General features: G+C 40.0%; 2 protein-coding genes across 2 annotated transcripts in view; one reads left to right on the top strand and one right to left on the bottom strand.

Annotated features, from left to right (window-relative positions):
• The window catches only part of LOC144769722 (uncharacterized), a 36,920-nt gene extending 22,698 nt beyond the window's left edge, over positions 1-14,222 (top strand). Inside the window, exons 3-5 of the mRNA XM_078653902.1 lie at positions 11,424-11,516; positions 12,745-12,876; positions 13,603-14,222. Coding sequence (XP_078510028.1) covers positions 11,424-11,516; positions 12,745-12,876; positions 13,603-14,003 — 626 coding nt within the window. The 3' untranslated portion in view covers positions 14,004-14,222. The remainder of the gene's footprint in view (positions 1-11,423; positions 11,517-12,744; positions 12,877-13,602) is intronic.
• LOC144769721 (putative protein ZBED10P) lies at positions 11,979-15,605 on the bottom strand. The gene is made up of 2 exons (XM_078653901.1): positions 14,497-15,605; positions 11,979-12,237 (listed from the first exon to the last, which is right to left on the bottom strand). The coding sequence occupies exon 1, from the start codon at positions 15,603-15,605 to the stop codon at positions 14,502-14,504; it is 1,104 nt and encodes a 367-aa protein (XP_078510027.1). The 3' UTR covers positions 11,979-12,237; positions 14,497-14,501.
• Positions 15,606-15,979: the final 374 nt, after the last annotated feature.

Here is a 15,979-nt window from a genome sequence, read left to right as displayed (position 1 = left end):
GCATCATAACAAAGTGAGGAAGTTAGTTAGACTGTTGTATTATGCTAAGAGTCCAGCAATTATGCTGAAACAATTATGCGCTGCTCTTTTGCATGGTTCTGAAATAGATGTGAGGAATATATGTGAAGAAATTGAGTTTTGTTACTTTGGAAGTAAAGAGGAGAATGTTGAAATTGAGCAAGAAATAGAGGGTCATTTGGAAGATACTGTACATGTTTCCAGTACAGATAATTTCCAGAGGGAAATTGCGACGTTTGACATGAAATCAAGTGAGAGGCCTAATTTCACTTGTGTGTGTTGTCGACGCACTTATTATAAGAATCAGACTAAGTTAGTGGATTTATATGCAAAAAGTGAAAGGGAAAATAATAGTGAATGGAAGGATTTTGCAACATACTTGATGGTAGAAAATTGTTTTGATTTGGGATTGGATCAACGTGTGTGTACTTATTGTTGTAACAAATTAAAACAAAACCAGATGCCTGCTAGAGCAGTTCATAATAATCTGGAATTGGTTGAGATTCCTTCTGAATTGAAGGATTTAAATACTTATGAATCTATTTTGATTCAAAGTATCCATCCCTTTCAGGCTATTGTAAGAATGGAGCCAAAGACAGGGAAATTGCCTCCATCAGATTTACAGAGAGGATTAAAGGGAAGAGTTGTTTATTTGCCTCTAGATTTGAAGAAAAACATTAACACAATTGGAGTAGAAAAAGTGGAAGAGGAACCTCTGGTTATCTTAGTTAATGGGGTTCCGACAAAGAATAAGAAAATATGGCAAGATTTAGTAGATGTTAGGAAAGTTAAAAAGGCAACATTGTATTTGAAAAAAAATAATAAATACTATAAGAATGTATATGTTGCAGAAGAGGAAGTAAGTGAGGAAGAGGATAGCGATTTGTGTGCTGGTCAAATTGAGAAAGTAGAACCCTCTACTAGTGAGGAAATATATGAACATTATAGTGTTCATCCTTTGCATTCAAAGGAAGTCATGGGGAATGCTATTGAGTTGTTTCAAATGAAACAAGCCAAAGGGAGTCCCATTAGTGTTTGGGAGGAAAGTTTGGAAGCTCGGTGTTTCCCACAGCTTTTTCCAACAGGTCAGGGAGGAAGATATGATGAGCGACCTCATCAAATTCCTGCTTCTGAATACCGGACTTTGCGATTGTATGCAGGAGATGCTAGGTTTCGACAATGCATTCCTTATTTGTTTCATCTCCTGTTTGAAAGCGATCTGTCTGGACTGTCATATGCAGTGAACCACATCTTGAAAAGTGGTATACACATGCAAAACATCTCGGCAAGTGATTTTATGGATAAAGTGAATGTCCAAGATAGTATTTTGGATTCTCACCTGATTAATCTCATGGCGTGTCAGCGTGGTACTAATGAGTACTGGTACCGTCGTCATGGTGATTTAAAATGTATGCTGAGGAACTTAGGTACTCCCACATGGTTCCTCACTCTGAGCTGTGCCGAGTATGGCTGGGAAGACTTACTTGAATTTCTACGAGAGGCAAATGCTAACGTAGAAAACATCGAATTCAAGACACCCGGAGAACTGTGCTCTTTGGATCCAGTCAATGTATGTAGGTACTTCAATCATAGATTTGAAGCTATGATGTCTTTCATCATGAATAAGAAGAATCCACCTCTTGGAGAGGTGTTGGATTTCTTCTGGAGAAAGGAGTACCAAGCAAGAGGTGCTCCTCATATACATATGTTGCTGTGGATCAAGGATGCACCTAAATTTGGAACGGATCCAGATGACTCAGTGATGAGTTTCATCCAACAGTATTCTACGTGTGCTGTTCCAAACGCAAAGGAGAAGAAAAGCCTAAGAGAAAAAGTTCTGCGTTTCCAAAGCCATCGATGTGGAAAGTACTGCCGTCGTAAATTCCGAAACAAGGACAAGTTCTACACTAAATGTCGTTTCGGCTTTCCACGACCGGTGATTTCTAAAGGAAGAGTAAACAGTTTGATGTCTTCGCTGCGACACAATGTCATGAAGAAATCACCTAAAAACACTTACAATTTGAAGAGGAACGAAGAGTCCAAGTACATCAACGACTACAACCCGGTGATTTTGTCCATGTGGAATGCTAACATGGATATACAGTTTGTGGCTGATAACTGTATGGCTGTGGCTCGGTATGTGACGTCTTACATCACCAAAAAAGAGAAGACAGAATTGAAGGATATGTGGGAGGACATTTCCCATGAAAAGAGCCTCAGCAAGAAGTTGTACAGTTTCAGTCTGAAGATGTTGTCGCATCGAGAAATCGGAGCGTACGAATGTTCTGACCGGTTGTCTTCAGCAAGTCTCTATGCCAAGTCCAGGAGTATCGTTTGGGCGAGTCTTGGTCTTGCTGCAACGCGTAATCGAGTTCTCAAACCTGTGCGGGAAATTGAGTATTTGGCGGAAAAGGAGCCAAACAGTACCGACATTTTGAAGACAAACATGTTGGATACATATTATCCAAATCGAAGCAGTCACCTAGAGAATGTTTGTCTGTATGAGGTTCTGCAAAATTACATGTTCAAGAGGAACATCAAAGAAGATACTGAGAAAGGAGTGTATGCTGTAATAGGAAGTGAGGGATGTCTGGTGAAGCAAAGAAAATGCCACTTGATAAACCATCGAAAATTGAGTGGCGAATCTCCTGAAAAAAAGGAGTTTTTCTATTTAGCACTTTTGCAACTTTTCAAGCCTTGGCGTGCAGAAGAGGAACTGCTTGGAGATTTCCTCTGTTATGAAGACTCTTTCAATGCCGCCAAGGAGACCATAGAATGTCCTGCTTTTCCCAAATATGTAGAAATGTTGAATGCGGAAATTGAGCAGGAAGCAACGATTGCAGCCGAGATTGCCAGAGACAGTTCTCAGGACAGTCAGAGTTCTGCTTCATTGAGTCAGGATCCACTAGGAGGACCTCTTATTGAAAATGAAGCTGCCACTGCTATGAATGAGGTGGAAAGAGCCATGGCACATGCTCAAGAGGATGCGGTTAACTTAGAAGAGTTGGAAAGGCAACTCAACGTTGAGCAGAGGAAAATATATGACGAAGTTACCATGCAAATTGATCATGGATTAAGTCATGATAAGAAAGAGTGCTCATGTACGTCGTTGAAGCCTGTCCGACTGTACGTGAGTGGAGAAGCGGGAACTGGAAAAAGTTTCCTCATTAAAGCAATTTCATGCTATTTGCAGGAAAGGACAGAGTCATCGCTGTCTTGTGTTGTCACTGCTCCAACTGGACTGGCAGCACATAATATTAAAGGGATTACTTTACATCGTTTACTGATGCTGCCAGTGGAGCATGACAACAAATTAGAATATCACAAGCTATCTGGAGATGCTTGTTTTGAAGTTTCAAGAATCTTGAGGAAAATGAAACTTCTTATCATTGACGAAGTAAGCATGGTTTCCAATGTCATGCTTGCCTTTGTGCATTTGAGGATGCAAGAAGTTCTCAAAACAGAGTATGATGTGTTATTTGGTGGCAAACACATCATTGTTTTCGGAGATCTTCTGCAGCTGACACCAGTGAAAGGGCAACCTGTGTTCAAAATGCTCACGCATGAAGATACCAGGAAGTGCCTAGGCAGCATTGGCAACGTCAATATATGGTTAAACTTCAATTATGCTGAACTGCATGAAAATATGCGTCAGGCAAAGGATGAAGTTTACAAGACTATTCTACAAGATGTTAGAATTGGAAAAGTGACCGAGCATGGGAAAGAAGCTTTACATGCACGATTACTGTCAAATTTATATCCAGAACAAGATGTTGTGCCTGAGAATATTTTTCAGAAAATTACTGATAAGAAATCTGGAATATGTTTGATGCCAACTCTTGCAGAATGTGCCAAATTTAACAACAAAATGTTGCATTTAGAAAAGCAAGAGATTGTGAAAGTGGAAGCTATTGATAGAGTAGAGCATATGGGATCAACAATTATTTTGTCTGAGAATCTGAAATCAAAATTGGATTCATTAGAGAAGACTATATCTAAAACTGCAGGTTTTGAAAAGACTCTGAATGTGTGCTTGAACTGCCGTATAATTTTAAGAAGGAATTTACATGTTGAAAGAGGTCTGGTAAATGGATCAATGGGTAATGTTGTTGATTTTGTGAAATACAGAAATAGAGATGGAATTGAATTTTTAAAAATTAAATTTGATGGCATTGAGGAAGTACAGCTAATTGCTCGTTGTTCTGCTAGATTTTTGCTTGTAAAAGACTTATATGTTCGCCGTAAGCAGTTCCCTGTTTGCTTGGCATATGCGGTGACAATTCATAAATCGCAAGGTTTAAGTGTAGACACTGCATTGGTGAATATTGGCAGTTCTGTGTTCAAGGAGGGTATGGCATATGTGGCATTGTCACGAGTTAGAACTTTATCGGGATTGTACTTGATTGAGTGTGATGTCAGAAACATTTGTGCAGATCTAGATTGTGTTAAGGAATACAATAGGTTAAGAAGAGAGTATGCGCCACATTTGCCTCAGTTTCCTTTGTTTGAGAAACGTCTGGTAGGCCGGAAACGAAGAAATGAGAACAATACTGGGGAGGTTGTAGCAAAAAGACAAAAAGTGAATGAACCTAAAATTACAAGCAGAAACAAAGAGGATTCTGTTGAAGATGTTGTTGGTTTTCAGTTTGAAAACAGTTCTGGTGTCAACTGCTATGCTAATGTAGTAATTAATGTTTTGTTTTCTCTAAAAAATGTAAAAGAAGAGATTGTGGTCAATTCTGATCAAAGATTTTGCAGTTTGTTGAATTCTGTGTTAGAGAAATGTAGCACAGATAGAACAAAAATAGAAAGTGTGTCTGAAATTCGAAACCTGTTAGACAGATGTTCAGGGCAAACACAATTCTCTCAAAATATTCAGCAAGATTGTCAGGAGTTTTTAATGTATATGCTTGATGTATTACATGCTGAAGGTGTAGATGTAGATCAGCTGTTTGGGCTTTCTTATCAATGGCAGCATGACTGCGAGAACTGTATGGTATCAAGTACTACTAGTGTAGACTCAGAAAGATTTATATATTTAACTTTGCCAGACAGTAAATCAGTCTCCTTTAATAAGCTAGTAAAAGCTGCTAATCACAACATGGAGTGTAGCCAATGTAAATCTGAAATGATGTCCACATTATTTATACGAACATATGGCCAGTACGTCATTTTAATGTTCCAACGATGTAGGCCTGATGGAACAAAATTGACAACTTTAATAAAAAAATTTGTAGCTTCGCAGTTGTCAATATCAGGAAGGACTTTTGTAACTACAGCAATTATATATCATGACGGCCCTTCAATATCATCAGGACATTACACAGCTTATTTAAAGTCTAGAAATGGCTGGTCATTCTGCAATGATTCTGTTTTAATTTTCAAAAAAAAATTGCCGTATGACCTTAAAAACTCTTACCTGGAGTTTTTAAAACCAAAATTTTAGGAAAATAATCTCGGGATATGATCTGTGGAATTTCAAGAAGTTCTAATGGCTCCTACACAATTTGGCCTTGAGGATAAGTGTAGTTCAGAGACATAACTTCTAATCAAAGGATTGGACATCATGGAGATGTATGTGCACTTTAAATGAGTTCAGAAAAACTGTTTCTTTTCATAAGCTAATTGAAGCAGCCAATCAAAACATGGAGTAGAGGGAATGTAAGTCTGCAATGCTGTCTACTGTTTTACATTGCTTTGTGATTAAAAGTGATGTAGAGAATTAAATAATTGTAGTACTCATAGAGGTAGTGTAAGTCTGCTTCATATTAAGCAGTATCAGTGTCATAGGAAATGTAGAACATGACTGACCAAGAAGGGGAAGATATTACTATTCCAGGATTGTGAAAATGATCTTCAACATTTTAATTCTGAAAGTTGCGGAAATGCCAAATGATGGGATTGGCTTACAAGAAATCCAAGAGTTATAAATATCTCTGACTAGATTTGGCCTTGTGGAAAATAGTGGTAGAGAGCAAGAAGTCATTTATTGCATGTAACGTGTTTTTAAAAACGATGGAGGTTTTCTTTCAGAAAGTGGCGGGCTGAAAGTAATAACAGCACAAAAGAGTGTAAGCTGTTCATAGGACATCCTTGGACGTCATGGAAAGTAAGTTAACTTTAAGGAGTTCTGAATTTTATTTTCTGATGTTGTATGGGTTTTTTAAACACAATCATTTTGATTGTGTTTTTTTTTCCCCGCTGTTACATGATGAATACCTTCAAGTCACTGTTTTTAGTGAATTTTGATACATTCTGAGAACAGCAAAAATAAACCATTTAACATGTATAATTAATTCTGTACTGTTTGCATTTATGATGTATATGTAGAACTGTGTAGGAGGCATGGAGAAGGTGAGTTTTCTGTAAGTGTTAAATTTATTGTATGCAGTGCTGCACTTCTACGTATTCTTTCATATGCTGGACTACATCTGCACAATGAGATACCTAAGCAAAGGAAACACAAGTGATGTGATTGTGAAATGAGCAAAATAAATTGCACATATTTCAATTACATCACCTGAGTTTCCTATCATTACGAATCACATTGTGCAGATCAAGTTTAGGTCTGTCCAGGGAAACATAGGAGGTTTCTACTTTGTTGAAGAGTGCAGTGGACATGACTCACTTCATTAGTAGACTTTCACAGATATTATCTCCTCTGTACACTTCAACAAGTGTAAATCTCATCTTGAACTCTGAGTAGGCCTCACCTCAAACAAATCTCTGGATAGGAGACATGTTATTGGCATACTGAAGCGACACTTTTCTGAAACAAGAGCAATGCAAAAGATGCACCATGTTTTAAGATAGGCCTCACTTCATCTGCATCAAGATACTGTTAGTTTAAAATGTATATCTTTAGCATTGTGTAGAGGACCTGGAGAAGCAGAAGCTTCTGTCAGTGTCAAAGTTGTTGAAAAACTATTTGTCCTTCAATATTTTCCCTTGTCGTTTGTAATTTTTAAATACATATTTTAATTTTTTTCAAATGTTGGTTCTCTCTTTCACAGATTGAAAGTATAGAAATAAAATGTGATTAATTTAACGGCAATTACAAGGTAAATAGTTGTACTCTTTTCGTTACATTTCTATCACATTCACCTACTATTAGATCCACTGCTTCACTTCTTTAATCCTCAGTTTCCTGCCTTTGCTACTTTCCTCATTCCTTTCTCTATTACCTATTTACTCAACTCCTTCCACTCTTTTTCTCAGTCCCTCTGTTCTCATAGTTCCTCAGTCTTGTTCACTCACTCCATCTCTATTACTCTTAGTGTCTGTGAATTACTTTCCCAACTTTTTTTTTTTGGGGACCGCTTCCTGGGAAGTTGCCCGGTTCGCAAACCAGCAGCGTTATGGCAGTCCACCATTTTGTGTTTCGTTCGAATCAAGATACAAGATGGAGGGCAAATAATGTTCAGAATAGGTAGAAGGGGGCACGGTAGATGTATCTTGACCCCCTTGGTTTTCTGAGGGTGGCTGAGGAGGACCATAGTTCTTCACTCTTGTTCACTCTCTCTGTTTCTATTAATGTCACTGTTTATGACTGATCAAAAAAATGTTTTTTAAAAAAGAACAGTAACTATAAGGGAAGGAAATAGACAGTTATGTTAAAAGAAAGACAGCTATAGGGAGTAAACTAACGATACTGTTACCTACAATCCACTGCTGTTGATGTTACTGACCATGTCATGAATGATGTAATATGTGACATCATCAACAGTGGATTGTAGGTAACAGTATCCTTAGTTTACTCCCTAGAGCTGTCTTTCTTTTAACATAACTGTGTATTTCCTTCCCTTATAGTTACTGTTCTTTTTTAAAAAATATTTTTTTGGTTAGCTTCCGGTACGCGTACCGGGTAGCGCTCCGGGAGCGAACTAAGAGAAATACAGGTTGGCAGAGTTCCAAATATTCTACCAATTTTTTTATAATGGGGAGTTAGTTCTGAAAAGAACTTTTTTTTTATGTTTTTGTTGTTTTATATTTTTTTTAGTATTTTTTGAACATTTTTTTACTTTTTTTGTATTTTCTGAACGTTTTTAAAAAATTTTTGGTTTTTTTGGGGGGGGGGGAAACAAAAACGATCCATTATAAAGGGCTCAACAGGAGCAAAAAAAAAAAAGAATTTATTTTTTGGTGCGTCTTGTGCAAACATTAATATGATTTTGAATTGCTCGCAAAATCAAAGTGATGCTACTTTCTCTGTAGCAGATGAAAGCGCCACATTCCACGCACACTTGTTTTACGTGCCCAAACAACATTTGGATGTTTGCAATCACCTCCCTCGCCTCTGGTCCCGACACCTCTGGAACCACCGATCTTCTTGCCATTTGGAGGGGATTTTGTTGTTGGTCACGTAGCTGGGCAGCACTATAGTTATTTGGGTGCCACCTACTCATATGCCGATGCATAGTATGATTGCCATAACTATATTTTTTATCAGTGCCCCTTGACAATCTGTCACCGCATATGCGGCAAAACACGTAACGAGCATTCACTTTCTTTTGCCCCTCAGGAATTCTGTAGAATTGCCAGATATAATTCTCCTGTCGATTGTACCTCCTGGGCTCCTCTGGCAAAAACTCATGCTCTTCCTCCTCTTCCTCCTCTTCCTGTTCTTCCTCTTCTTGCAGAATTACTTCTGCAGGTGGTCCTCTCTTTCTTGGATTTGGTGGAGGTGGTGGGCTAGCACCAGCTGAAGCTACTAATGAAGCCATCACAAAGTCTCAATAAAGGGTCTTTCTCTCACCAAGATGAAAGTCAGAGTGATGAAAGAAGGAGGGGTTTTCATCATTTGGGAAAAACAAAAGTTCTAAACCAATGAAAAGTGTCCATTTTAGATCACATGACCTTGTATTACATCATTAGGAAACCAAAAGTGAAATGAACCAATGAAAAGTGTTATTATCGAGTCACATGACCTGCTATGTTTACATTACGCGGTCGGCGCCGCGCCGCGGATCGCTTCCGGTTCGCGTACCGCTGCGCTTCCGGGTACGCGAACGTAGCACGTAATATGACGTATTACGCGAGAACGCGAAACGTCATGCTGACGCGAAGCGTCGCGATGTTGTTTTGTAACGCGAGAGGTGCGCTAAAGGAACGTTTACCAGTTCGCGTACCGGGTCGCGCCTCCGGATTGAGCTAACGGGAAGCTAACCGGTACGCGTACTGGGAGCGAAACAAAAAAAATACAAAAAAAATTGTATAAAAAACATGTAAAAAATATTTTTCTTTTTAAAGAATAATACATTGTAAAGGTTTTGATATTAGCTATTAAAAAACCAATGAAATTCACTGAAAAAACCATAGGTTATAGACCATATATAGTTAGGAATTAGCATTTACAAAACCTTAAAAATTCACTGAAAAAACCATAGGTTATAGACCATATATAGTTAGGGATTAGCATTTAAAAAACCTTATTTTACTCACACAAAACCATTGAAATTCCATATATAGTTAGTTGTACTAACTATATATCACGCACCCGCAATCCACTGCTGATGATGTCACATATTACATCATTCATGACATGGTCAGTGACATCACTGATGACATCACTGATGACATCTCAAATGACATCACTGATGACATCACTGATGACATCTCAAATGACATCACTGATGACATCACTGATGACATCTCAAATGACATTACTGATGACATCACTGTTGTGATAATACGATGAACCTCTTCAGACTCTAATATAACCTTAGATACACTCAGTGTAAACACAGACTCACAGATTGTCACTCATCCATGAAGTTACACACACACCTAGACAGTCATGCAAACAATCAATCACACCTCCATTTCCTTAACTATACAGTTAAACACACCTTACTTACTTATTCAAACAAATACTAAAACATATTTACTCACTTATACAATCCTGGATACAAGTTCACAATGATCCATACAGCCACTCACACATTCACTGGCTCTTATGCACAGTTATTTATATATGTCAACTCTCACATGTACTGTATTTTACATATGTACTTAATTTGACATGTAGCACTGAGATATCTATTCACTCACCAATACAGTCATGCACACAGTCAACCGCCCATACAGCTGTTTCCAACATGCACTTTTGAACCCATACATCTATGCACAGAGTCATACACTTCCCAGCCACTCACACACACACTCAGTCTCCCATACAAATGCTTGGGCAACCAATCAATAACCTATATAGTTACTCATATAGCTACTGATCAACACATGCAGCAGTTTACAGAACAACAGACATAATGATGCACAAATTAAGACAGTTTAGTCACTAACCCATGCACTCAGTGAGACACATTTAATCACTCACTCATACAGTCAGTCACGCACCTACTAAATCCTTCATCCAGACACTTCTACATCTACTCATTCTTCAATATGTAAAACATATTTAAACTTTACAGAAACACACAGTCACTGGATGATGTCATCAGTGATGTCATCAGTGATGTCATTTGAGATGTCATCAGTGATGTCATCAGTGATGTCACTGACCATGTCATGAATGATGTAATATGTGACATCATCAGCAGTGGATTGCGGGTGCGTGATATATAGTTAGTACAACTAACTATATATGGAATTTCAATGGTTTTGTGTGAGTAAAATAAGGTTTTTTAAATGCTAATCCCTAACTATATATGGTCTATAACCTATGGTTTTTTCAGTGAATATATATATATATATATATATATATATATATATATATATATATATATATATATATATATAGTTGTATAAATATTGTTATTGTATCTTTGTAAATATTGGCTGAATAAGTAACGCGATGACTGTTGCTCCTAGTTACATTTGCGATGTATTCCGGTATATCTACTGTCATTGTATGACAGTGTTCTTCTTCTTCACTGGCTCTTGCGTGTTGTTTCAACTTGGCGCTAGCTGTTGCTGTTTATTGATGTGAGATTTTCTTTATTGTTGAGAACTGAAGTTAGTTAATGCTATTAATAGAGTCTTGTCCTTCCTTTGTCCGTCAGTGAAATAGCGGTGGATGGATAATTGTACGTAGTTTGCATATTGTAGCATTTTTTTCACGGCCTTCTCTTCTGCATGAATCGAATCCTTTTCTTGCAAAGAATGCTAACGTTACTTTGTTCTTCTTACCTCAGCCAGGGCCGGCTCTAGGGGGCATGTGCAAGCTGTGCAACTGCACAGGGGCACCAAACTTGAGGGGCCACCGCACCAATAGATATCCTTAATTTAATAATACTCTAAGGATGGATACATATTTGTGTTGCGGCCCCTGGCATGGATTTGTTGCCTCCGGCTCTGTTCCACTGTAGCAGTGTTTTTTGCAATGATGTCTATGTTTCACAGCACTCAATGTTTTTCTCTTTGTTTATTATTTTTTACATGAACCACAGAACCCAGGGGCAAGCAGAATACAGGGACCGAGTCGGCGGGTGAACCACCACTTACACAGAGCTCCTCTACTGAGGATCCTGCTGCTGTCCCCAGTAAGTCCAACAGTGCTTGTTTTTTCCTCTGTAATGTGTCTGCTTTGGCAATTGACAGCAACCAAGTATGCATCCAGAATGATGTTTGTCTAGTATTTTTGTAAACGTTAGTATACCACTACTAGTCTTGTGGGTATTCTATCTCCTATGGAGTTATATACATATTACACAACTATGTAACTATGCACACGAAAATTGGATGTTGGTACTGATAGGCAGGTTGGACCTTACTTACACCTCAGTCACAGAACTCTGAGGAACGCACAATTCACTGAACGTCAGCCTATATGGCCTGAGTCATTGGTCAATTATTCAATTCACACTCCTGAACCCCAATACCAAGATGCCGAATGCTTTTAGGACACAAACCGTTACCTAAGAAACCCCCTTTTGCTCACTCACTCGTGTGAGTCTCTAAGACAACAGACACTGAAAATAAACTTCAGAGTCAAAGTGGTCATTCAAAAGCTTTATTTTGTTAGAAGTAAGTAAGTAACATCAATGTTTTTAAGTTGTTCCGTCAAATACGTTGAAGGGCCCACCAGAAAAAATCCAGAGTTAAAAAAGGCATAATAAAGTAATCAACATTTGTACAGCTACTAGTGCACAATAGGGAAATGTGGCAACTATCGGAGACCTCTCACCAACGTATACTAGTCAGATATTCCTCTTTTTTTGTAAGCTATGGAAATGTCCGCTTCGTAGAAGGCAATCTTCTCACCTGCCGAAAAATAATGACAAAAGTGGTGCACGTTAGACAGTATGAAATACATTTATGCCAGTTTTATGCAGCCATGCTAAAAAGAAGTTGTAACCTGTAAGCAAACTCTATTCCACAATCCACATAGAAAACTTAAATACGGGCCCTTTTACTTTCCCACCTCTTCAGGTGTATGCATTGAACAATGATGTGTTGCCCCAGAGCGTCTTCTCGTACTGCGCAACAAGCTGCGAGTTAACATGCGCAAAACTGGATACATTGATGTACAAAGGTTACATAGTTCACTTCCAATTTCCAAGGACTAGAGTAGCAGGACAGATGAGATGAGCTTGGGTACCATACCATAACAATGAATGCTAATATGTGTAGTGACTCTGCTGTACTATGCAATGTGGACTCATACTGATTACGTACGTTGTACTTAACTGTTTTGAAGAACTCCATTCTTGGTGAACAAGTAGAAAGGGGGCTGTGCATCCATCTAAAAAGGTGTACTTATTTTTATAGGTGCAGAACCCTTACCATCGACCAGTGCCGACGGGGACAGCGGCGCAGCTTCAGCGATCCCGGCGGGGACAGGAGGAACAGAGGCACCTACACCAGCAGCAGTGGGGGGGGAGCCAACAGCGGCGGGCGATGGTAAGTTACATTCAATAGTGATCTGCATTACTTGGTGGGAGGGGAAAACTTTCTCACTGTACTCTACTGGAAAATATATGATGTTACCTTTACTTGTCATTAGCATGCTAAGCATTACCACTACAGTAATGCAAGTGGCTGATAGCAGTCGGATGCATGGGTTGTTGTTAAATCATGTAAAGGGGAAAACACAGCTGCCAGCGTGGTTGGGAGACACACCCAATACCGGTGGTTAGTGGATAGTCTCAGCAGCAGCGGTGTTTTGGGCAAACCCAAAGGCAAGGGAAGGAGGGGACGACTGGGTGCATGGGTCGTTGCTGGTGAAACACAAACCAAATAAGGTTTGTTGCGCGGTATAAAGTATTATAGTCTTTACTAGACATGTGCTACTAGCTGCCCCCTGTTAATTAATGTTACTTTGAGAGTGTTCCCGCCTTCCCGGAATCAGAGTATATAATACAAAAGGAGATATGAAAAAGACAGGTGTTCGTTCTAATGTGTGTGACCGTTGAAGTACACCCATGCTAATAGGGCAGGCATAATGCCGTGCCAAAAAGTCCAAAAAATTAATAGAGGCTGTAGAATGTTCAAGATAGACGCAACACAATTTCTGGTACTCAGCTTGCTTGCTAGTGCTACTGTGCCGCCCACTATGTGTTGAATCAATGTTGTGTTCTTGATTTGCGGGGAGTTTGGATTACAACAATTCTGTTTCTTTCTTTATAGTTACTCCTTCCCAAAAACCAACAAGGAAGGAGTTGGCAGTCCGGGCCCGGCAGCGGAAACTGCAGGCAATTGTAGAGGCCTACCGCCGGCTGGTGGATCAGGCCGAGGAGGAGGAGGAGGAGGCGGCGGCAGCAGCTGCTGCCTCTTCCAATGCCCCGGGCCCCAAGCCTGCAGGACTACGTCGCCGTGGTCAGGCAGCCGCCCGCCGCCGCATTGTTACATCTTCGGCGGCCCCCCCACAACAACAACAACATGCATGCAAGTGTAGGTGCCGTGATTTCAAAGCAAAGATTCTCCGCCGGGTAGCGAAGTTGGAGGAGGAGCGGAAGAAGCTGGAGGACGGTCTAGAGGAGCGTGTGAAGATAATGGTGGACAAACACCTGAAAGCCCGCCGGCTTTGAAATGGACCCTGTTTTTTGCCCCTTTTTTAATCCTTTTGTTGGTGGGTGGGATGTGGGAGTTGGGGTGTACATTTGGGTTGAAATTTGGTTGGGGTTAGGGGAGGGTAGGGACAGCTCTGGGTCAGGGGGTTACATTTGTTATATATTTTATTTTTCTATTATCATTATGAAAATATAAAAATAAAACAAAGATATTTTCACAAGAAAACATTTGAAGTTCATTTGTGTTTGTTGGGGGGGTGGAGGGGGGACTGTTTCACAAAAAAATGTACGTTGTGCAACATGAACATGAACTACGAACGATAAATTAAGTACTGACTGCACCTGTAGTAGTAGGGTCACAAGTGCATAAATAATTTATATTATTAAATAACATGGGAAAATTGCCCATCACGTGAGTCTGAAGTTACTAGTATAATTTAATTCCATGCACATTTGCTCAGAGTCGGCTAAACAATCCTATGCAATGCATTGCATCATTCCTTTAATATACCTGTCCTAGTTGTCAGGGAAGAGGAGCTCGTCCTCAAACTCTGTGCGTTCAGACAGAAGTAGGTCATGTAACCCAGTAGTGAGGACGTCTTCTTCGCACTCGCTTTCTTCATCCGGCGGTGATTCACGTACTTGATAGTCTGGTGGTATGAAGCGTTGATTCATTTTTATCATTGTCAGCCGCTCCACGCTTTTGGGGGAGAGACTAGTCCTTTTCGATGTGACAATGGCACCAGCAGCACTGAAAACCCGCTCAGAGGAGACACTGGCTACAGGACAAGCCAGATACTTTATCGCCAGCCTGCTCAGCACTGGCCACTGTCTCCTTCTTTCATACCAATAGACCAATGGGCTTTGCTCCATGAACACCTCTGTTGTGTCATCCAGATAGGCCTGAACCATCCGCTCAATGTTCATTGGTGCTCGGCTTTGCTGGTCCTCTTTTCCCTTTGCAACAGCAACGGACTTACCCATCCCTTTCTGTAGAAAAAAAGCAGTTATGCTTTTGGTTGGGTCTGCTGAATCAGATCGTGTAGGTGCTGCTTTTGGTACTGTTGGTGCCTGCTGGAAAGCAGACGCACTGCTCTCATGCTGTGAAGAACTTGCGTCAGGAGTACTTGGACTGGCCTGGGCTGGCAGTGGCAGGCCTTTAAGTAACAGCCGTTCAGTTTCTAACTCATTAGCTTCCGCAGCTATGGAAGTTTTGTACTTGTCAACATCCTCATCTGAAAATGGAATTACTTCGTTACTGCTGACAAATAATTTGTACCGTGGATCCAAGATTGTTGCAGTTATGTAATGTTCACCTGACACAATATTGTTGAGCCTTACATTTTCACACAAGCGGTTGACTAAGCCCTTGGCTAAGGTATATGCATCAACTTTTTGTTCGTCACCTTCGTATGTTTGACAGACCTCCTTCACCTGTTGCTCAAGCATGTACAACAATGGGATGGCTTGGCCCATAGTACAGTCCTCCCTGCTAACTGCACGTGTGAAGACCTCAAAGGGTTGTAGCATCTCTGTGATGCATTTAATGAGGTCCCACTGCCACATCTCAATGGTCAGGGCTTTAAGATTAACAGTAGGATCCCCTAATCTTCTTGACATGACATAAGCATTCAGTGGGATGTACTGCTCAAAGAGACGCTCAAGCATAAAATAAGTTGAGTTCCAACGTGTTGGGACCTCCTGGATCAGTGCTTTGACTGGCAACCTATGCTCTTGCTGAATGACCCGTAGCAGCTTCCGTCCTTTGAAAGAATGGTTAAAGTGCGTGCATATTCTTCTGCAGATGGCCATTATGTTGCTGACTTTGGCTTCATTTTTCAGAAAGTCTTGCACGACTAAGTTTATGCAGTGTGCCAAACAGGGTACCCTGAAATAATGTCCTTCTCTCATTGCCTTCACTACATTACTGCCATTGTCGGTGGAAACAAAACCAATCTTAAGGCCTCTTGGTTTCAGCCATTCAAAGACCTTGT

Source organism: Lissotriton helveticus, chromosome 7 (assembly GCF_964261635.1).
Source record: "Lissotriton helveticus chromosome 7, aLisHel1.1, whole genome shotgun sequence".
Lineage (NCBI taxonomy): Eukaryota > Metazoa > Chordata > Amphibia > Caudata > Salamandridae > Lissotriton > Lissotriton helveticus.
This window is presented reverse-complemented; position numbering and strand designations above follow the sequence as displayed.

Bases quoted from the DNA above. Each gene is read 5' to 3' on its own strand.
- LOC144769721 (XM_078653901.1), bottom strand. From the start codon at position 15,605: ATGTCAAGAAGATTAGGGGATCCTACTGTTAATCTTAAAGCCCTGACC.